Here is a 22587-nt window from a genome sequence, read left to right as displayed (position 1 = left end):
GACCAAGAATGTTAATGGCACCTACAGACGACCAACACGGTGGCTATGCTTGGGAAGGTTGGCTTGTACGGAAAACAGCCCAAAGACCTTAAAACCTGCAGGGTCCAAAGGGTGACCTGCAGAGGCAGCGACCACCCTGCAACAGGACCCCAAGCCCACTTCAGGGCCTGCGCCCCCTCACCTCCCCGCTGTGCCCAGGTGGCACAGGGCCGGGGGTAAGAAAGGGTTTCCCAGCTACTGGCTGCATGACCTTGGTCCTCTCAGTCTCCTGACCTGTGCATCAGACCCCATGCCTCAGTCTCCCCATCTATGCAATAGCAATAAGAACACACCAGCCACTTGGGGCTACTGTGAGGACTGGAGCAAAGTAGCAAAGGCTGAGTGCGCACAGTGCCCAGTGCCCCAGGAGGGTGGGACAAATGATCACTTCCTGTGACCACTCCTGGTAAGGACACCATTCCCTTCCCAGAACACAAGCGCCTGTAACCAAGAGGCCGGCAGCCCCAGGGTCTGGGCTGGACTCAGCCCTGTGCACAGGGCCACCCTCCGGCCCTGGCACTGCCGACTCTCAGCCCATGGCCTCCCCCTGCTCCTTAGGACTGCAGACCAGCACACAGCCAGGAGCCTCTAACACCCTCTAACAACAGTGGCTGACAGACAAGATCACGAGAGGAGGTCCCCCACGAGATCAGGTCTGAAAGAGGGGGCGATGCTTGTTGAGAACCCTGACAGCACCAGGGCAAACTGGAGCAGGCTCCGCGTGAAGCGGTGGCAGAGCCGGGCTGAGTCAGCGTCTGGGCCTGTCCCGCCGTGCCTGTCCCCCGAGGTCGAGGCTTGGACACGATACCTCTCACAGCTCTGCGGGAGGCCAGGTGGCTTGTCCTGCGGGGCCTGCTCCTGAAATAAAAACCCAGAGAAAAGAGAACAGGTCGTTCTAGCTCCCGCTCTTCTCCCCGCTCGGCCCAGCCTGCCACCCGCCGTCTTCTCACTGCAGCCAGGGGGGCACCACTCGGAGGGGGCAGGCACGGAGGTTTTTATCTTGTGGAGATGCTTGGGGCCAAGTGGATTCCTAAAAGCTGGGGGCCACTTCCTTTCCAAATATGTTAACCCACTTTGATCATCTCTCAAAGAGGACACACTGCTTCTGTGCAAGATTTTCAAAGGCTTTTGCATCCTGTTCAAGTGACAGCAGCCTGCAAAATCATCTATAAAAATCACACCCTCCCCCTGGATGTGGGTTTACAGAAGTGTGAAATCTAGGGAGAGAGATGCGAAGAGGCCCCATGTGCCTGTTCCAGGGCCGAGTGTCCGTGACCTATAGGACCAAGACTCCAGATCTCCTTGCAGACGCCAGGTGGCCATGATGCTGGGTCACGGGGATGGGCGGGAAACAGGGCACGCACCTCTTGGGTCGGTTCCACTGTCAGCTGGACGGCGGGGCAGGGGCTGCCAATCACGGGCCCCCCAGGCAGCGGCGGGTTTGCCGGCGGCAGGAGCGTGGCAGTCTGGGCAGGCACACTCTGAGCAGCTGCCACCATCGCGGGGGCCAAAGCGCTGGGGAACTGAGGCAGGAGCTCGGGGGCAGTGGGCAGCAGCACGTCCGGCAGAGGCGGGGAGAGGACAGCAGCTGGCGGCACTGGAGCAGCAACGTCTGCAGCATAGGGAGGTGGGTGGCCAAGCAGGATCTGGGGGCACAGGGGACAGGGTGGAAGTCAGCCGCTAGCGTCACCTTTGCTGAGGGGCCGGGGCTATGCCCAGGCATGTCAGTGAGCACGAAGGGCAGAGGACGTCCCTCTCCAATCCATACACTCCCCAAGGGGAGTCCCTGTCTCCGAGCACACTTGGTGGACGGATTTAGCAGAAACAAACAAGAATGGGCTTTCTCACACCCCTTCTGTGTGAGAGTCTTTGTGTGGAAAGGCCTAGAACTGGGCACCGCATGTGAACTCCTGGCTAAGCCTGGCTGAAGGGCCACAAGGCGAGGCACACTTAGTGTCAAACCCACGCCCCGCCACCTGCGAAAGCCTGCCGGTCTCACCTTGCCAGAGCGAGCCGTCCCCAGGGTGACCTACAGCTCAGGCCTGGCTTCCCCACTGTTCTGGTCTCTCTCTAAAAGCTCATCTGAGGGAAAAGGTGAGATGAGTGGGGAAGAAGGGCCCACAGATCTGAAAGTATGAGTATACTCTGTCCTCTGCCCTGATCCAGGGTTGCGAAGGTTGAGAATTTAGGGCAACTTCTCCACCTCTCAGGAACAGGAGGAACAGCTGCACTCACGTGGGCCTGCAGGCCCAGAGGTGCCCTGCTGGCAACTGCGCAGGCTCTGAGATCCCGAGCCCCAGCCCAACAGACGCCCCAGCTGCTGCATTCAGAGGATCGGGTCGGGTGGCCAGCCCAGCTCCTCCACAAACTTACGGGACCTCTGCTGGCCAGACTGCAGGGACGACCCGCAAGCCTGGCTGTACCTCCCAGGCTACCCTGTGCTCTCTCTAGCCACTAACTGAAGAGCCCAGAAAGGCCACCACCAGGCGACAAGGCCCTGCCTTCCTGCTCCCTGCCCCTCCCTTGGCCTTCCTGAGAGACAGACCTGCCCCGCGAGTGAACGGGCTCCGAGCTGCTGCGACACCCACTGGAACCAACAGCCTGTGCTCAGCTGGGGCAAGGGACTGATGTGCTTCCTCCCACTTGTTCCCAACCAAATGCCATCCTGCTAGCCAGTAAATACGTCCCCTCCTTCTCCAACTACAGATCCCTCTGGAAATAAGACAGCAAGAGGCAATGGCCAGGAGCGACATCTCAGAACAGAGGGTCTTACTCCAAACTGGATTTGGCACAAACTGGACTGGGGGGCACCTCGCACCCAGGGATGCCCCACCCCAGACCCCTCCACACAGTCTGTCAGCTGCTTTACTGAGAGGCCTGGGGCTTGAAAGGCAGGAGTGTGCCATGGCCCAGAGCTGATGGGGCTCACAGCCAGGGGGGCCAGGTCGGGGGAGCAGCCAGGTAAGGAGCTCCCTGGTGGGGGGCACCCAGTGAGCTATCACGGGGGTCTCTACCTGATACCAGGACAGGGTCCCCTGGTCCTGCCACAATCACCCCTCCGGCCAGCAGCTCCATCTGCCCCAGACTCATCCTTCTATCTGTCTCATTTTCTCACCCTAAGAAGGGGTGTCTGCCCTGCCTCACTAAGGGCTGGCCCCCGGCAGGTACAGCGAGGCTGACAGACCAGGCGTGGGGGAGGGCAGATGCGAAGATACGGGGCCCCCTGGGCATCCTTGGCCATGAGAGCAGGGGCTCCTGGCCCTTAGGAATGGAGAGCCAGTGGACCCCATCAGCCACCATTTCCCAGTCCTCCTGACTACATGGGAAACAGGCCCCACCTCCCTCAGCCTCCGACACATCCCTTTCCAAGATGGGCAACGGCAGGGGTGCCTCCTTGCTCAGCCCGAGCTGCCTCTCAGTCCCAGAGGGAGTGTAGGCCCAGGGAAGGTTGTGGGAGAATGGAGCGGCCAAGAATTCCTTGCATCTCTGGGCCCTAAGGGTCCCCCAGGTACCAGGAGGGCGGACCCCTGCTCTGCGGGTGATTACCTGGCTCGCTGGCACTGCAGCCGGAGCAGCTGGCTCAGGAAGGTGGATGCTGGGCTGGAGGGGCTCAGGATGCACAGGCAGTGCTGGCTGCAGGGGGGCAGCCCGCACGTTCTGCGCTGCATGGTGAGGGGAAGGCGGGACATCGCCAGGCACCATCTGCGGGAAGGCTGCAGGGTACACAGGCTGGGCCGGGAGCTGGGCCACAGCAGGGTGAATGGACAGGGCAGCCACGCCCGGTGGGGCCACAGCCAACAAGGGGATGGTGGCCGACGCATTTGGCACGATGGTCTGGCAGGGCATGGCCAGGGGCGGCCCGGCAGGGTGGGGCAGCTTGACAGCCTGCAGAGGCAGAGCTGGGGCTGCAGGCGGCAGGGGGCCGGCGAGGTTCGGCAAGATCACGGCCGGAGAGAAATACTGAGGCGGCGGCACGGGGGGCACATTCGCAGCCGGCAGCTCAGGGAGGGCTGGAGGGAGGCCGTCGATTCCTGCCACGGGTGTGATGGGGGGCACGACAGGAATCGGAGGCATCTGGAAGACACACAGGGGCGAGTCAGTGCAGCACCCTCAAGGGGTGCCCCCATCCACAGCACCTGCACACGGGGACAGCCACAGTCAGAGGGGTCAGTGGGACGAGGGTAGTGCAGCTTTTTCCATCCAAGACACTCTCGTGTAGCTGAAGGGGACCCAAATGTAACCCAGTCGAAACAGAAACCCCAACTGTGGGAAACTCTTCAAATAGAACAGGGAAGTCGGCAGCCTGAAAACAACCTGCTGGAGGTCACCCTCAGCCTCAGCACGGAGGGGCTGCCCTGCATCCCCCACTGCCCGACGGGCCAAGCTGGGGGCTCCGAGGGAGTTAGGGGCAGCACAGATACCGAGGGGCCACGGTGGTGACCACAGGTCACAGCAGAGTGGCTTCAAAGCTTTGGAGAATTTTCATGTGGAAGGGCTGGGACAGTCGGCACTACCAGGCTGGCCCCAAACATCTGAAATGATGTCAGCCTGATCCCCCCAACCTGTACAAATTCTCACTGAAACTAACTCCTGGGAGGATTCTTGGTGAAAGCAAATCTCTGAGGCCCCCTTGGCCGGCTGAGGCAACACCCTCATCCTGCCCAGGCTCCCAGCAGCAGAACTCCCAAAACGTCCTGTCTGTGCCCTCTCAGCGACGTGTGCGCCCCCTGGAGACGGCTGACGTGGGGCCTGGTGGATCTAGCACCTCACTACCGCGTGTTCCTGAGCACCACCTGACGCGCTCCTCCGTGGGATCATCAGGCAGCAAAAACGCCCGCATCGACGTCTGCCTGTTTGAAAGGCAACTAAATATACACCACAGCTGCCGCCCAGCAAGATGATTTATTAATAACTAGACTCTTGAGCTGAATCTAACTGGGCGTGACAATGACAGGGCCTGGGGAGCAGGTGAGACGACACCAAAGAGTCTTCCAGATGGGGCCTGTGGGAACCACCATCTTCGGAGGGAAGCACACCACCTGTGGTACCACCGAAAAAACAGCCCGTCCCCATCAGCAAAGGCTTCTGAACATCTGCAGTCCTCAATGCCATTAGCCTGGGCTGACCCCGGCCACATTCTGCACCAGTTCCGTCCGATTAGGCACCACTAGCAACGGACAGCGTCCCCACAGAAAGACATCAGAGGTCGCTCCTGCTGCGTCAATTGAGCCCCGGAGGCCGGGCCTCCCTGTGGCCAGCAGTGCCTCCAGCTTGCTGCTGGGCCTCCAAGGGGACACACTCCGATGAACAGTCACCTAGGACTAACGCGCCCACTCCCTGTGCCAGCTCAGCAGCCACTTTGTAACTCCTGTCCTCGACACTGGATGTACCTGGGACTGACACCGAGGGCAGACGGGCACACTGGTGGGTGGCTGCTGGGTGACAGGGTATCCCACTGCCCACCCTCCCTGGGAGACTCCATCTGATGCTCACAGCCCAGACATCATGGCCCAGAAGGACCAAGAATGGCCTGCAAGGTTGGGGAGAAAGTGAGGCTGGAGGGCAGGAAAGAGAAGCCAGGCCGGCTGCCAAGGGAGACTGTCACCACGCTCACCACGGTAGGCGGGCAGAGGACAGGCGGCCCACCGTGCTGGTGCCCGGAACGGTTCTGGTGCATGTGACGGTGCACAAACCCCATGCTGCCCAGCCCAACTCCCCAGCCCAGTCCCCACCCCAGGTCACAGGTCACATGGAGACAGACCCCCTTGGGTGCCCTGGTACACCGGCCAGGGCCCGTCAAACTAAGGGCCACCGACAGCAGCTGTTGACCAGGAGGTACCTGCGGAGGGACTGGAGCAAGTGGCTGCAGGGGTGCCTGTGGCATCTGAATGGGCTTCAGCTGAGCGGGGGCCGCCACCTGGGAGGCTGGGGCCAGGTACGGAGGCAGGTGGGGGGGCACCGGCTGGAGGGGGCCCACAGGCTGTGGGGCCAGGACCTGCGGCAGGGGCGTCGGCTGGGCCAGTGGAGGAGGCTGCAGGAAGAGAAGGGGCTCCCCTTAGACCCCAAACCTGCTGAGAGATAGGTGCACCCCACATGCTTAGACAGGGCAGAAAACCAACCCCCTCGCATGTGCACAGTCATGTGCACACAGACTCGTACGCACATACGCAGCCTTGCACACGCTCCCTTGCATGCACACTTGCACGGTCTCACATACACATACACTCACACACCGACCCTCGCACTCCAGCCAGTCTGGAGCCAGGCACAAGGCAGACCTTGCAGCAACATTCTGAGTGATTAGAGCCTTCCGTGCCCAAGGTCCCATAAATGCCACATACACACACATGCACATGAGAGCCACCCCTACCCCCATCCAAACCACAGGACTGGGGGAATCGCAGAGCATGAGAGCAAAGGGGCCATGGCTGCTGCTCACAGACCTGGGCCCCAGGGCCAGCAGAGCTGCCGCCTGCTGTAAGGCATGGCGGGCTGCAGCCACACCAACTCACCTGCTGGCTGGGGGGTGCTGGCTGGCCCGGGCCTGTGGGCACAGGGGCACTGGGCGGCGGCAGCACAGGGGCGAAGCTCATCACCGGCTCCGGGAAATGCTGCTGGAGGAGGGGAGGGCAGGCGGGGGCCAGGACGGAGCCCACTGCCAGGCCAGGCTGCGGAGAGCACCAGGCCACACTCAGCAGCTGCTCTGGGCCCAGCAGGGCTATTCTCCCAACCGGGGACCCCTTCCCAGGAACATGACTCAGAAGAAGCAAAGTGTGGCAGCCCCTGCAGCATTATTCACGACAGTGAAAGGCTGCAAACAGCCACAGCTCCCAGCGAGGGAACAGTCTGGCACATCAACCCCACGGAATATTAGGCAACCAAGAAAAAGGTCATTGCAGAGGCTTTGCAGAACTGTGGAGAAAGAACTATCAGCACGAGGCGTGTTGAGGAAGACCCCAGACCATGCAGGCTCAGGCAGCAAAACCAGCACAGTGGGCACTCAGTAGAGCTGGGATCCTCCACCACTCAGGTGCAACAGGGGAAAGAAATGGGGCCCCACAGATGTGACATGACCCCCAGCCAGTGGCAGTGTGAACACAAACTGCAAAAGAATTAGAAATCTGAGTGTTCACAAAGTGGATGCCATTAAGGAATTGCTGCTCATTTGTTAATTTTGTTGGTATAATAATGGCATTGAGTTCTGTTCTGTAAGAATCCTTATTGTGCAGAGACAGAAACCGAAATATTCATGGGGGACGTGTCTTACTATCTGGGATTTACTTCAAAACAAGGGGAACCTGAGGAACCGGCAGGCTGCTGAGGAAACAAGTCTGAAAGTGAGTCCCTGACTTTGAAGCTGGGCTCACAGTTCTTCTACCCTACCACGAGCCCATGAGCATTCTTTCAGGTGGGGTCCTCTGGATCATGTAAGCAACACTGATTCCCAAAACTGTCATCATTCACTTTTTTTTCAAAATCCATGCTTTATGAAAAGCAGTGTGGGGTGAAGTGGGAAGAACAGGTGTGTCTGGGATTGAGCTGTGCTTCTGGATTTACCTGAAGCCACAGAGCGGAATGAGTGGGCCCACCTGGACCAGACTGTCCATCCACCAGCTCTGGGTACCGTGCACGGCTGGGATGGCCTCATGTTCTAGGGGCCCCTGCTGCTGCTGGTTCTCTTCCTCTACTGGGTCCCGGGGGCATGTCACCATAACAACCCTCCCCAGGAAAGACACAGGGGACAGGCTAGCACACCGTACACCTGGGAGCCCCCTCCAGGCCCTAGCCTTTTTGTCCAAAGTGTCTCCACATCACTAGGCAGAGAGACGGGAGAAAGAGCTTGGGCCTCCAGCCCATGGCAGCAGCACCTGTGACCAACTTGCTCAGGCCTCCTGGCTTATACACTGACGCTGGGACTGGCTTCATCACCCAGGCCTCATGAGGACTCAGCCCAGCGGGAACCCAGGCAGGGCGTACATGGCATGCCAACGGGGAAGCCCCACCCTGGGCTGAGGAATGAGAGCTGGGCAGAATGTTCTGGCTCAGCCCCAGCTTGGGTGATCCTCAAAGCCAAGAACAACCACTCTGGAGTAGCAAGTAGCCTATTTTTAAGGGAGCTCTTTCTGCCACTTAAAATCATATTTCACTGCATTTTGTAAAATGCACAAAATTGCAAATGCAAATTGCAAATGAGTCCTGGGGATCCGGTCAGCAAAGGCACACTTGGCAAATGACTTCAACTGCTTTTCCAAAGGGACTTTCTAGGTCTTTATGACAGCCCTTCCCTGCGTGGACAGAAGGGGAATGGGAACGTCCACAGCCAGTGTAGACAGCCTTCGTGCAGGGGTACAGCGGGGCACCTGGCAGGACAGAGGTGGCCAGAACGGCCCAAGCACCCACACTCAGCCAGCGCCAGGAAGGCGGCCACAGCTCTAAGAGTGTGCCAGTGAGAACCGCGTAACCAAAGCTCCAGACAGGAGTGGCCCCCTAGGGAAGGGGTACAGACAGCCCACCCCACAAATCGCCCTCAGAGGACCCACTGCCTGGGTTCACAGGCAGCCTCTCTGTGGCTAGGCACTGGGACTGGGAAGTGAGCGATTGTTTTACTTTCTTTAGTGTCAAAATCAAAAATAAATGCCCAATATGACCCCACTCATCTTAGTCTCTCCCAGATCTTAGGAATTGTCTCACACATGCACTCATGGCCCGAGGCTCCCTCCCTCACGCTTCTCCAAGCAGGCTACCTGAAAGTGTCCCCCACGTCCTGCCCTGGCTTCATGGCTCTGACTTTAACGGCCGCTAGGCCTGCCCTCAGTGGGCTGGACAGTGACATGGGTCTCAGGTTTCATTACCACCAATGATGCTTCCCGTCATCTTTGGAATCTTTAAAACAGTCTGAGGTGACATCCCAGGCCCAGGGCACGGTTGCCAGGAGCCATGCTGTGGCTATGAGTTGACACTGTCACAGCCTCTCAAGCCCTGGTGCTCCAACAGTGCGACTTCCTATCTAGCAGGGCTTCGCAGGGGAACCGTGGCCAGGGACTGAGCGGTGCTGCGCAGCCTGGACGGCCCACCGCAGGGGCTCTGGAGCCCCAGAGCCCTCAGACTAGGTCGTGGGGACAGGCTGGGGCTGGCGCAGACTCACCGTGGCCGCGGGCTGCTGGTAGGCCCCCAGCGAGGGCAGGCTCTGCGGCAGGCCAGGCCCCTCGCTCACGGGGGGGCTGCACACACACTGGGCCTGGGGCGGTGCCGCATCCGCGAGGGAGCCCAGCACCACGCTCTGCTGGCTACTCTGTGAGTCCGAGTACACCGTGGAGCCCTGGCCACTGTCAAAGGTGCTGTCCGCTGGGGAGGACAAAAGCAGGACTTAGAGACAGTATCTCCAGACACCACACAAGCAACGCTGGCTGGTCGGAATATTTTCTTCTGTAAAAGAAAAGCTTGGCTGGTTTTCCAGATCACACAAATAATATGTGCATGTGGTTTAAACAATCAACTGCTACAGAACAGTACTGGAGAGGCTGTCATTGTGTGCCCACCCCAACACACTGATGTCTGGCCAACACAGCTGACGTCTGGCCAGCACGATGCCAGGGCGACTCCATCTTGCCAAGCCTCCCAGGGGGCAGGTGCAGTCATCCTTCTCATTTACAGACAAGGAACCCGACGTGCAACCGCCCCGGCAAGGCCTGGACAGTAAGCACTCAGGCCGGCTCTTAAAGGTCTGAAGAGACTTGGGAGGCTCCCGGAATGTTCAAGTTAAGAAAAAGCTAATTTCTTAATTGCAGAGGAAATAATCACTTGTGTTCTCTAAGGGGGGGAGGGTATCTCAGGACTCTGACCACCTTCACACATGGTCGCAGAGGGCCTGAACTGGGAGGATCAGGGTCATGGGACCAGGTCTAACTTGATTGGAAAATGGAGCCACGGCCCCCCACCCATCCCCTAGAGACAGGCCTTGAAAGGCAGATGCACCTGGCATGCAGGGGACGTGAAGGAAGCGGTGGCACCAGGCGTCCACGGCCCGAGCCTCCCCAGAGACTCCTCACACGAGTCAGGCCAGACTGGCCCCACCAAACCCAGATGCATCAAACCCATGGGGGCGAAGACGGAAACCCACAGCCCACACCCAGGCTTGCCTCACCCAGACGTGCCTGGGAATGCCGTCGCCTGCATGGCCGTGCTGTGAAGAGGGAAAAGTGACAGCTGTCTGAAACGGTACTTTGGGTTTACTGACTTCCAGGTTCCAAAAGCTACAAAAACATGAGCGTTTGCCACCTGCGAATACGAAGCTATTTTCACGGGGAGCGGCATTTCAGAGTGAGTATTGTGTCCATTTACAATTTAAACAAGGTAAAGGGGAAATCTTGTTGGCTTCACACTAAAATGATTTTTCCCAGGGACTGAGTAAGCCTTATTTCAACCTAGGAGGACATAAGGAATGCTGAGGTTTAATTGTGCAAAACCAATTAGACACGCAGCTCTGATTTTTAATGAGCTAACTGGTCATTAAAGTGGTCATTTCCACTTAGAGAGAGGGCGGGAGGGAAGGAAAGAAAACGTGTACAGACGTGACGCGTTTCCAGTAGAGCAACTCTAACCATATGTGTTAATGCAAATGTGTTCACTTCCTGTGTAACTACAGATTTTAGAAATCATGTCTGAACCTACTGACAAACTGTGCTATTGCAGCCACCAGCTGTGTAAATGGAGCTGGGGGACCCCGCAGGGCCTGATCAGGATGGCTGTGGGGCAGACACGCTGTCGCATCTTCCAACGTGCTAACGTGTGTCTGTCTGCCAGTCTCACGCCACAGAGCAGGTCCTTCTCAGCTCCCGTGCGCGCCGTCCGGCAGCCCCACCGTTCACTTCAGGAAGCACAGCATGCACTGCCGCCCCTGGGCACCCTGCGGTCGGATGGGAGAGTGAGGACAGGCCTCCTCTTCCAACCAGGACAGACCAGTACAAGGTGCCGAAGAGCATGCCGGGGGTGCTATCCACCGTGGAATAGAGGGGGATACAGGAGAGTGCATGTGTGCACACGTGTGCCTACAGATGTGTGTGCATATATACATGCACACGAGTGTGCACAGGTGTGGGTGTGTGCTCACATGTATGTGTGCATGCATGTGCCCATGTGGGTGGGCGGTGGTGTGCATGTGTGTCCATGTGTGGAGTGTGCATGTGTCTGTGTACATGCATGTGTCCACATGTGTGCATGTGGGGGGTGCCAGTGGATTCATGTGTCTGCATGTGTTCATGCATAAGTGTGTGATGGGCTACATATGCAGATTATCTCCAGAAGGACAGTTAAGAGACTGGTAGCATCTGCTGCCTCTAGGGAAGACAATTAAGTGACTTCTATATACCCTCTTAGGCTTTCTGAATTTTATACTATGTGACTATATTATCTATTTTAAAGAAACTTCAAAAGCATTTTTGAGGAGTGTGGCTATAGCCTCTGCACAAGTCAGACTGGAAGTGAGTTTGTTTGCAGAAAGAACACCTACACCCGAATTGAGCTCATCAGTTGATTCAACATCTCCATCTGATTTTCTCACAGTGGATCAAACCTGAAGTATGACATCTTTCCAGATCCCAAACTATATCTCTTCAAAGTACAATAAAAGCAGATTTTAAAATTCCCAACCTAGAAATTATTTGTCCAACAATTACAATTTTAAAGTATGTATTGCTATGTCGAATATGGAAAAAGAACTTTTTCCTATAAAAAGTATGTGCTCTTTAATTTTTTAGATTTATCAGAAAATAAATGGAACAATGATGTACTAATTTTGTTCTCCAAAGCAAACCTGAGCAGGTTCGAGTGAAATAAATAGAAGGCAAACTATTAATATCTCAAAGCGATGACTACTTGTGAATTTAAATTGCCTACTTTGAAGAACTAGCTATTTTAATGATAAATGAAGGATGTGCATATTAAATAAATTAAACAGACTATTTCAGTCTTTCCACATGAACAAGCTGAAATACTGGCCCAGGCAGGTCCCTGGGCTCTGTAATTCTACTCCATGTGTATTCACAGAATGGACGAAGCCGTCTCCCTCTGTCCTCAGCTCACTGATGAATTTTTAGGGCATCAAGGGCGAAGGCGGGACATTTCTGCCCGTATGTGCAGAAGACACTAGATTCTCTCTAATTGGTTTTAGATGAAGCCAGATTCAAAGTTATTCCCACCAATTCACTGGTAACACCCCCTTTAAAAACGTATAAGAGGTTTTGTCACTAGAAGGGAGAGAATATTGGAGACAGATGATCCCTGGGACAAAAACCACAAGCCAAGACAGAGGCATACTCCATCCATGGGACAGACACCCCCACGCAGCAGCCACTGCCAATACCTCATCTGGCCTTCATGTCCCCCCATGAGGCAGGGACTGTAATTCTCCTGACAGGACAAGGAACCTGCCCCAAGTCCACAAATCCACAGCAAGGAGCGGGACTGAACCGTCAGACCCTACTGGCTCAAGGCACATTTGTCCCCATCTGTCCTGAGAAGGTGGACTTCAGCAACACTTAACCTCTTCTGGTCGCCGATCACTGGGAAATGTAGGGAAGGCCCTAAGCCCTTCCCTAAACCAACACTCACCCGCACCTGCTGGCCACACCCTGCAGGGTGGGCTCGGGGGGGTGGGCCCCAGACGGGTCAAGGCATCAGGACCCACATGTCCCAGTGTCTGGGGACTATCTGCGGGCCCCACCACCTTGCAAGCACACCCTCTTCTGAGGCTCCTGACATGCCCCAGCGCAGAGGGTGCTGGCAGGAAGTGAGCTGTCACAGGGCACACTCCAAGGGCCCACTATGCCGACCTCCCTCCCTTACAAAGCATTCTAATAGAGAGAGAGGACTTCATTTTTCTTTAACCCACAGCTGGTTTTTGCAGTGGGGCTGGGAGGGGTGCCCATGGAGATCCCACCCTGAGCACTCACAGGCCAGGGAGGTGGCGCTGGTCGGCAGCGTGGGTGGGAGGAGGTGCTGGCTGACCTCCGGCTCCTCGGTCTCTGGTGGCCCAGGCTGGCCAGTTTGGGTGTGGTAGGTCACCTGGACCTGCAGGGGCACCGGCGGACCCTTGGCCTTGTCGGGGCTGCCAGAGTCCCTCTGCTGCTTGGGCTGAAGCGCAGGCCAGATTCTCTCTCGCCGCCACTGGATCAGTGCCACACGGTCACGGATGGACTTGGCCACGATCTTCACGTCACTCTCGTGGAAGAATCCAGACTCAATCTGCAAAGGCAGTCACATTGTTAGTGTCACCAGGGACGGCCCACCCAACCCCACACCTCTCACCTAAAGTGCTCTCCCCTCACCCGGCTCATTCCTCAAAGGACACTCTTGTCATCCCACGAGTAATTATTCCACCACTGAGTGTAAATTCCCCAGGGCCCAGCTCTGGGACAGCAACTGGCACATGGCAGGTGCCTGCTGAGCGAGGGGAAGAGAGGCCACCGACCGGGCCCAACCTGCCTCCCACAGGGTTGACAGCAAGAGTGAAACCCAGAGCAATCAGGTGGCAGGTCCTGGGGGCTTCACAAGCTCTTGGCCCACCCGGGGCTGGCCACACACAGAAAAGGGTTCCTGGTTCTCTCTGTGCTCAGGGACAGGGACAACAAGGTGCGGGGCCAGCACTTTTCCTCAGCATCTTCTCAGACATCTCAGAGGCTGGGGGGCTGCCCAAAATGGGGAATGGGGACACACCCAAGTTCTAAATGGAGCAAGGAGTTCATTTTGTAATTTGAAACAGAAAGGTATGCACAGATGCCTGACAAAATTCTAAAACCGACTGACCAAGCAGAGCATTTGAGAGCATTGTAAAGGAGCCCCGAGATCACCAGGAAACATCCTGAGCTTCCCGAGAACAGTGGCGGCAGGCTATTTTCCTTCTTTCTGAAGAAAGAGACCCCTTTTGGAGGGGCTGCCCTCGCTAGGCTGCAGGTGTGGTGACAATAGCAAACACATGAAAACTTGTCAGAACTAAGATTCCAAATCCACCTGAGCTTTCCCTCCTTCCTGAGAACTTCAGCCCTAAAGTTACTGGGTCAGGCAGGACGGGCCAGACGTCTGTGGGAGGGAGGAAGGCCCGTGCTGGACAGGTGTCCTGCTGGGGCCCACCTGCACAGAGCTGACCGGATGAGGAAGTATACTAGGAATAGTGGGAGCCACGCTCCTCCCACACGGAAAGCTGGACTCGAGAATAGGAACCTTCTGCTGGGTGGGAATTGGAGCTGTTGGTATGAACCATACAACAGACATGAATAAACACAGACACAGACTGCACATGCATGCATCGATGTCTGCGTGTGCATAACCGTGCAGACACACGGGCCCTTGTGAACTGTGCCCACTGGGAGGGAGCAAGAAGCACCCAGAGCTCTGCCACGACAGGAAGCCAGTGCTGCTCAGAGAAGTGGTGGCTCAGTGCTGGGCAGGACAAAGACAAGGACGAGCCCGACAGTGAGGACATGTTCAGAGGATGACAGGGACATGCAAAATGCCACAGGAGCCAGCACCAAGGGCCTCCTGCTGGCAAATCTGGGACGTTTTGAACATCAAAATGAACAGTGATACGATGACGGTTTGAAGGACGTGTCCACAAATTCTGACACATATTTTGCATCTGGGGGATGTAACTAATCTGCGGTGGCAGAAGGGATGAGGTGTCACTGCCGGTGTCGGGTGGGATGCCGTGGGGGGGCTTCTAATGTCCCTGCCTCCTCCTGTTTCTCCCTCCTTCTCTCTCCTCTGTCCCCCCACCCTCGGTGTGTCTCTGTCTCCCTCCCTCCCTGTCTCAGGGATCACCTGCTCTAGCAGACGCAGACGCTGCAGCACGAGCAGCATTCTTATGCACGCACCACCTGCGGGGGAACTGAGGTCTCCTGCCCCAGCCCAGCCACGCTGACGCTGACCACACTTCATGAGGGACCCTGAGCCAAAGGCACCTGCTGAGCTGCCCCATCCCTGACCTCGGAGACCTCGAGGCCAGAGGCAGTTCAAGCACTACATTTGGGTGTAATTTGTTAGACAGTCATGGGCAGCTCATTTGTGGAGTATAATGCATTGAGGAAAACGAAAAGCTGTGAGTCCGTAGAGAGATAAAGAATTTAGTAAATGGAAAGTTTGACAAGAAACAGGCCATTTATGGACATGCACGGTCACAAAAGGCGAGAGCAACTCCACACGGAGAAGCCGCAGGGCACCAAGCGCTCAGAGCCAGTGTCCTGCCTCGCTGGACAGAGAGGCGGAGCCACGTGCCCCAGGGGGACACACACAAACCCAGCCCCTTCTGTAAGACTCTTGCAGCGACATAAGGCCTGACCGTGACCCACCCACACAGCGACGCCTGAGCCCTTCCCCAGGGCCAGGCCATGGAAGTCAGGGGATGAAGGGGCCAAGGGGACACGTGATGGCATCATCGGCACATCTGGGGACCTGAGCAGCTTGAGGGCGGGGTTGGGGTGGGCACACGTTTCTGATACTTCCCAGTGCTGGCTGCCCGCCTGGCGGTGCAGAAAAGTGTCCCAGTTAGTAGGAAACAGACATGCAAGTGTTCATGGGTGAAGGGGAGTCAGGTCGGGCACTTACTCTCCAACAGCTCATGGAAAGTAAACAGTTGTGTTGTAACCTTGCAATTTCTCAGTAAGTTTGTGATTATTCCGACAAACTTTATTTCAAAAGGCAATTCTGTTTGACAGAATGAAGTTCCCTAACGGAAACTTCTCCTGACTCAGGAGAGGGGTCAGCTGGGTGGGACCAGAGGCTGTCAGCTCAGTCAGTGGGACCCACTCATCTTTGGGGTCCCCACTGACCCAAGCCCCAAGGCTGCTTAGTGGCAGGGGCGGCCCACCTAGAGAGGAGGAGGATGGTCTGTGCTCTTGGAGGAGGCACTGGGTGCCAGGTCCTCTCTGGCCTCAGAGTCGGGAGTGGACTTTTTCCAGGGAGCCCCAGAGAACGATTCCAACCCTAGGCGGCCTCACCGTGAGGCCGAGACAGGTGTCCTCCCTGTCGCTGGTCCTTGGGGGTGGGTGTGTGCAGGAGGCCAGCCAGACCTGCTCTGCCGCGGCCTCTGTTCTTGGTAAGCACACAGCTCGGGCTGCTCCGAAGGTACCGGTGACCTCGGGGTCACACCCTGGCTGGCAGCCCCACCCTCACCGCCTTGGCCCAGACACCTGACCAGAGGCTGCTAAAGACCACACCCACCGTCACTTCTATTTTCTGCTGCTTGGCAGCCCACAGCCTGTTTTTTCTTCTGAGTCTGTCTTCACCGTCACCCCCAGCCTTCCTCTCCAAGGTGTTTCTTCTATTTTTTCCCAAACAGGGAAGAACTTAGCCACATTCTCTGCCACACTGGCATGTTCCATCATTGGAGGTCATGCAGGTGGAGGGAAGGGGTGGCATCCCCTCCCCTCAGGGGTCCCACTGCAAAGAGGTCACTTCCAGATCAAAGCCAGCCCAGGTCCCATAGAACCTGCCCTTCCCTCTGCCTCTCTCTGGGGCATCTTTGCCCTACACCACCCCCTGGTCGTATTTGTTGAGAACTGACTTCAGAGGGAGCAGAACTGCGCCCCATCCTCATCCTCTCCTGCCCTCAGTCCCGTCCAGAAGAAAGCCTAGTCTGGATTCCAGGACGTTCCAGACCTAACACTTGCTACTTTCAGCTTTAAGAACAAGCACAGCACCGGCATTTCCCTAGCCTTGGTGAGGGGCCACCGTCATTTTGTTTCCAGGGCATTGTGATGAGGCCCCCAGCAGGGCTGCAGGACCCCAGGGAGGTGGGAAGGCCCCGGGGCCCACTGAAGGACTCCAGTGTCTCAGATGGACGGGAAGGAGGAGGGTGAGGTTAGAACCTGGAAAGGCGCTGGGCCCGGCAGGACCTGCGAGGCCTAGCAAGCGGCAGGGGAAGAGCTGAAAGTGCAACGGGACACGCGGGGCCGTGTTCGCGGCATGATCCCCACTGTGCATGTGGCGTTCAGCTCGTCACAGGCGGCTCGTGAGGCACTGGCCTCCCCTGTTCCTATCAGAGTGGGGGATGTACAGCATTTCATTATTGTTCTTTAACTGAGCACAGGTCACGTCCCTTCTTCTGCACGGATGCTCTGTTTCACAGGCAGCATGTCTCACGGTGAAAAAATGTGGGGCGGGCAGAGGTGCCGGGCGCCGAGGGGCCTCCGCTGTGTGCTGACGCAGAACCCAGCCCAGGAGTTCGGCCAAGTGCCAGGCACTTGTGTGGTAACAGGCACGGGAGGCCGTGGTTGAGGGGACAGCCACATCCACAACGGCCCTGCAGGAGGCAACGGGGCCAGGAAGCAGAGTCTCCGTGTTGATGAAAGCAGGGACCAGCCGGATCTCGGGAGCCTCCTCCTGGCTCACCTGCTTCGGAAGCAGCTGGGCAGAGTCCAGAGCATGAGGTCCAGGGCACACCTTGGGCACCGTCATGATCTGACAGTGGAACCGAAGCCAAACTGGGAGGCAGCGAGGTCTGGCTGAAGCACAGACGTCTGGCGCCACTTGTGTGCAGTCGTGGGCACCTCCCAGGATGTGCCACCCGCACAGGAATCAGTGCTCAGCTCCGGCTCAGTTCCAAATCCCTTTCACCCTCCCCAGCCCAGCACCTCGACCATATTCGTGGAAGGAATGAGAGAACCTCATTCCACCTGTCCTTCCTAAGGTGATTTCCCAATAGCAAAACCCTCCCCCCCCCATCCCTGCCACCAGCCCAGACCTCAGCACCCCAACAGAGACACACCCTGCAAGGCCAGAGCCAGTGCAGCCAGCCCAGGACCCTGCTCATCCTCACCCGCCTCACCTGTGTGAGACTCCTGCAGCCTGTCCCTCTTTGAAGCCGCCTTCCCTCCTCCCTGGTGGCCCTTGCATGGTCCCTAGCCCTCCCACTGACTGGCCAGCAAGATCCCCCAGAGGGACGCTCCCAGCCTGTGGCCAGCACCCCAAGGCTCAGCTCACAGCGCATACCACCGCCTGCACAGCACCGCACTCAGCACTTGCTATCTGCGATGAAAGCATGAAGGGACACTATGGTATCAACGAATAGAACTGGTGCTCCTGAAGTCACAGGACGGATGTGCTAGTAATTACGTGAATGCAAGTCACAGCAAACCTGTGGCAATTAAATTTGAAAATGTACCTCTGGCACCATATAAGGTCATCAAGAGCCATGAAAGATCCCCCCAGGAAGCACAGAGCTAAATGACCCCATTACATCTGCTCACAGCAGAGCTTTCTGGTCTGGGTCAAGATGTGACCAGAGACAAGCCAGGTAGGGGTGGGCTGGGTAGAACACAGGTGCCACCTCACAGCATCTAGGGTGGCTGTGCAGCCAGTTCGCAGGAGGAGCCCCGCAGAGAAGCCAGCCTGAGGGACATCGCAGCCATCCACACTGTGTGATCACAGCCCCAGACACAGGTCACTGTCCAGGGAAAAGCAGAGCCCACCCAGCAGCCCGAGGAGGCATCTCCTCCCCTCCAGGAGCCAAGGCCCTGCACTCAGGCACCCCCTGAGAGCACCCCCTCCCACAGCTGTGGAGAGGCTGGGGTGGCCTGAGGCAACAAGGCATGCCCCGAGCAGCCCTGCAGCCCCGGACCCCTCAGCCACATGGCAAACCCCACCAGCAGCTCGGCTCCAGCTTCCCTCCTGGGAGGTCATGGCTGCAGGAAGCCCAGCTGCAAGGCTGCCGTACCCTTCCTGCACCGACCTTGCTGCACAACCTACACCCAATGCCCCATCGAACCCCTCATGCACCACATACCCCGACAGATGGGCAGCTGTCAGGAGGAGCAGAGTCTTCCAGGTCGATGAACCCAAAGCTCACCACACCCACCCCTCCTGGCTCTGAAGGCTCAGACACCTTCCAGGGCGCCGCCCAAGCCTCAGTTTCCTCACGCAAGTAGGGCCTCCTGCAGCGTGGCCCTGCGGGAGCCGGTGCAGGTAGGCCACCCCTCCCGCCTCCGCGGACCCCACCCAAGGGCACAGTCCGCCCCTCGCTGAAACTCAGCCAGGCCTGGAGAAGCGAAGCTCGTGAAGAACCATCAGCCCGAGTCTTGTAACATACGGACACTTTCAATAGATGTTCTATATTCAGTAAAAAGTTTATTCAAACAAAAATAGAAAAAAGGACACGCAACTTTGTGGTCATGCCACGTGAACACAGGGCTCTCCAGCAGTGAGCGTGCTGGGTTTATTTCTGCTCAGTCCTTCCACTAAAAATTAGTAGCTCATTTATTTCTAAAGCTGAACTATTTAACCTGCAATGCTGAGAGACTTTCCACACTCGCATTCCCACTGGTTTTCCCCCTTGTGACTTTCTTGCTTTTGTCTGTTCCAGTGCAGACTTTCATGCCCCTTGTTTCAATTTGTCTAATTGTCTGTTCATCTTTGGTAATTTACAACAAGGCCCCACACGGGGGCTCTCAAGAGGCACCACTGGCCCTGTGGCCCCTCCCAGGCCGGCTCTCACCACTGTCCCTCTCTGGGGTCAGCTGCCAGTCAGTGCCCAGCAAACGCCCTATAACCCCAGCAGAGGTGTGACCACACCGTGCGCGTCCAGAAACCTCAGCTGCCCCTGCAGCCCAGGGCAGCACCACCCAACAGAGCACGTCAATGATGGAAATGTCCAGTGTTCTAGACAAGAGCCACTAACATGTGGTACTGAGTACTTGAAATGTGGCCAGTAAGACTCAGAAACTGAACTTTAAATTTTAATTAATTTTAGTAGCCACACATGGGCAGTGGCTACCCCTGGATGGCATAGGCCTAGGAATCGAATCAAAATAATCTAGCCTGGCATTCAAGGCTCTAGAGCTGTCCCACCTCCGCACCCTTGCACCATGCACCTTGCACAATTATTATGACAACATTGCTACCACCTGGCATCAGCCAGGCCTCTCCTCCAACCCAGACCTGCGCCCGGACCTCTCCTTTCCATCTCTGCCAGCCAGCTCCACCTCACCAGCCCTCTCACCCAAGCCCACCAATGCGGCCTGGCCTGACACTGCAGCAGAAAGTGGTCACTCCTGCACCCCAACACCCTACCAGCTCCTCACCCAGACAGGAGGAGCAGGAAGGAGAGAAAAGATGGAGATGGACCCCATCCACTGCCTTTCTGGGTGGAAAGTACCAGAAACCAAAACAACCATGACAGTGTCACCAAAACAAAAGGAAAGGCATGGGCCTGGTGAGGTGGCTCACGCCTGCAATCCCAGCACTTTGAGAGGCCGAGGCAGGAGGACCACTTGAGGCCAGGAGTTTGAGACCAGCCTGGACAACACAGAGAGATCCCCATCTCCACAAAAAAAAAAAAATTGCCAGGCATGGTGGCATGTGCCTGTAGTCCCAGCACTAGGGAGGCTAAGGCAGGAGGATCACTTAGGCCCAGGAGTTAGAGACTGCAGTGAACTACAATCGTGCCACTGCACTCCAGCCTCCAGCCTGAGTGACAGAGCAAGACCCTATCTCCTAAAAAAAAATGAAAATAAATAAAAAATGAAAGGCAAAGATCTCAAACTCAAAGCCACCACATTGAAGCAAAGTCGGCAAGAGTTTGGCCAACGCAAACTAGGCCTTTTCAACCCTTCAAAGTTCTCGTTCCACCCTCTCCACTTTCACACACGAGTCCTCTGCTGCACCACCCTGAGCTGCTCATCCCGAGTCCCATGCAGGGCAGGAGAATTCCCACCTACGCCACGCCACCACCATACAGACGTGGCTGAACTACGAGAGCCTCCCAGCCCATGCCGGCCACTCCCCACCGGACGGTTCACGCTCCTTCTGGAACAAGCTCCCCTGAGGACTGCTTTTGTTTCAACCTTTGCAAATCACATGCTCCCAAAGCCTGCAGCCCAGACTCACCTGTGCCTTGTCTGAGACCCACTTACCGGGCATGCATGGCTGCAGGAAGCACACTTACCATTTCCTGGGCCACCTCATCGGGTGTCTCCTTCTCCAGGTCGAAGGTGAACTCTATGGCTCCGTTGTCCTTGGGCTTTCCCTTCAGTTTCTTGGGGTCCTCAACCCAGAGCCGAAGGGCGATGGTGGACTTCCTGCCATGGTCTTCCTCCGCAAGCTCCACTCTCACGCCCGTGTCCTCTGCGAAGAAGGCGTGGCTCAGCAGGTCCTTGATCTCATACCTAAAGGGAGAGCAGCTGACAGGCAGGGGCATGGGCGCTGGGGGCCTCTGCACCCACACTCCTGCTACTGTGGCTGGCACGGCCACACGCGCCACGGCTGAGAACGTGAACCTGCCGAGCGCCTGAGTGTCAGAGGCCTCAACCCAAACGTCTCGGCCTCAACATTGTGCTCCCCGGCCTGTTCCCGTGTCAGAAAGTCCTCTGACTTTACTACCAGGTAGGCAAGCTCTGCCTGAGTTGTATTTCCTTAACTCCCAGGTGGCAAGGAAAAAAATTACAACCTGAATAACAGTCTTACTACATAGTGTTTTAAGACTTCCTTTTTTTCTCCCTCATTATAAAAAGAAAACACGCTCATTGAAAGAGATTCAGTGAATATGAAAAAGAATTTTAAAAAGCACCAGGCCTCCCACGATGCAGATACAGCCCCTGCTAACATGCTGAGGGGCTTTCAATTGTCACAACAGACATCTGGCCTCAGAAAGGACTAAAATGCAAACAGAGGAGGTGGAATCCCCACCCTGAGCCCTCTACTCAGTGCCACAAAGCGATGACATTTTTGGAGGGCCTCGTACAGAAGGAGGAACTGGTGAGGCAGAGAGGAGGGAAGAGTGGGTACTGAGGGTCAGCAAGGACCTGCGGAACCTGGGGGTCCCAAGCCAGTGTCCAGCCACGGAAGGGTCCTATACAGGGAACTGGGGCTCTGCTGTTGGTGTCGCTCCGCTGCCCATTTCTGGGCTCTGGCAAAGCATCCCTAACCACTGATGAGCTCTCTTCTCTAGTGTAAACAGAACCACACAACATGCAGTGTTTGGGGTTAGGCTTTTTCCATGTATGATGTCTACAGAGTCATCGTGTGGCTGTGAGTATCAACAATCCATCTCTCCCTACTGCTGAGGGGTGTCACATCAGATGGTAGGTGTGCCCCGGTTTGTTTGCGGGGAGGGAAGACCAGCTGTGAAGGACAGGCCCTGCTCTGAGGTGGGGAGCTGGCTTTGCGGAGTGGCTGGAGTTATGCTACTTTTGAGATGGGTCAACCAGCCAGATGCATAAAATATACAGCTTGGGGTTCAGAAGGGAGGCCAGGACTGAAGCCCCATCTGGAGCCCCTGGCACAGAGACATCCTCTAAGGCCATCGGAATGGGCAAACCCACCTTCCATGATGCAGAGAAAAAGCAAGAAGGGGCCGGGCACCGTGGCTCGTGCCTGTAATCCTAGCACTCTGGGAGGCCGAGGCGGGAGGATCACTCAAGGTCAGGAGTTTCAGACCAGCCTGAGCAAGAGTGAGACCCCCGTGTCTACTAAAAATAGAAAGAAATGATTTGGACAGCTAAAAATATATACAGAAAAAAAAAATTAGCCGGGCATGGTGGCACATGCCTGTAGTCCCAACTA

At 56.7% G+C, this 22587-nt stretch overlaps 1 protein-coding gene across 1 annotated transcript in view; it reads right to left on the bottom strand.

Moving 5' to 3' along the window:
* WNK2 (WNK lysine deficient protein kinase 2) overlaps positions 1-22587 on the bottom strand; it is a 124785-nt gene that overhangs the window by 52814 nt on the left and 49384 nt on the right. The window contains exons 6-13 of the mRNA XM_045563487.1: positions 20972-21191; positions 12990-13281; positions 9185-9384; positions 6552-6707; positions 5879-6070; positions 3586-4113; positions 1404-1685; positions 848-897 (exon numbers count right to left, since the gene is read on the bottom strand). Coding sequence (XP_045419443.1) covers positions 848-897; positions 1404-1685; positions 3586-4113; positions 5879-6070; positions 6552-6707; positions 9185-9384; positions 12990-13281; positions 20972-21191 — 1920 coding nt within the window. The remainder of the gene's footprint in view (positions 1-847; positions 898-1403; positions 1686-3585; positions 4114-5878; positions 6071-6551; positions 6708-9184; positions 9385-12989; positions 13282-20971; positions 21192-22587) is intronic.

This window comes from Lemur catta, chromosome 10 (genome assembly GCF_020740605.2).
Source record: "Lemur catta isolate mLemCat1 chromosome 10, mLemCat1.pri, whole genome shotgun sequence".
Taxonomy (NCBI): domain Eukaryota; kingdom Metazoa; phylum Chordata; class Mammalia; order Primates; family Lemuridae; genus Lemur; species Lemur catta.
The sequence above is the reverse complement of the archived record's forward strand: the minus strand, read 5'-3'. Positions and strand labels throughout refer to the sequence as shown.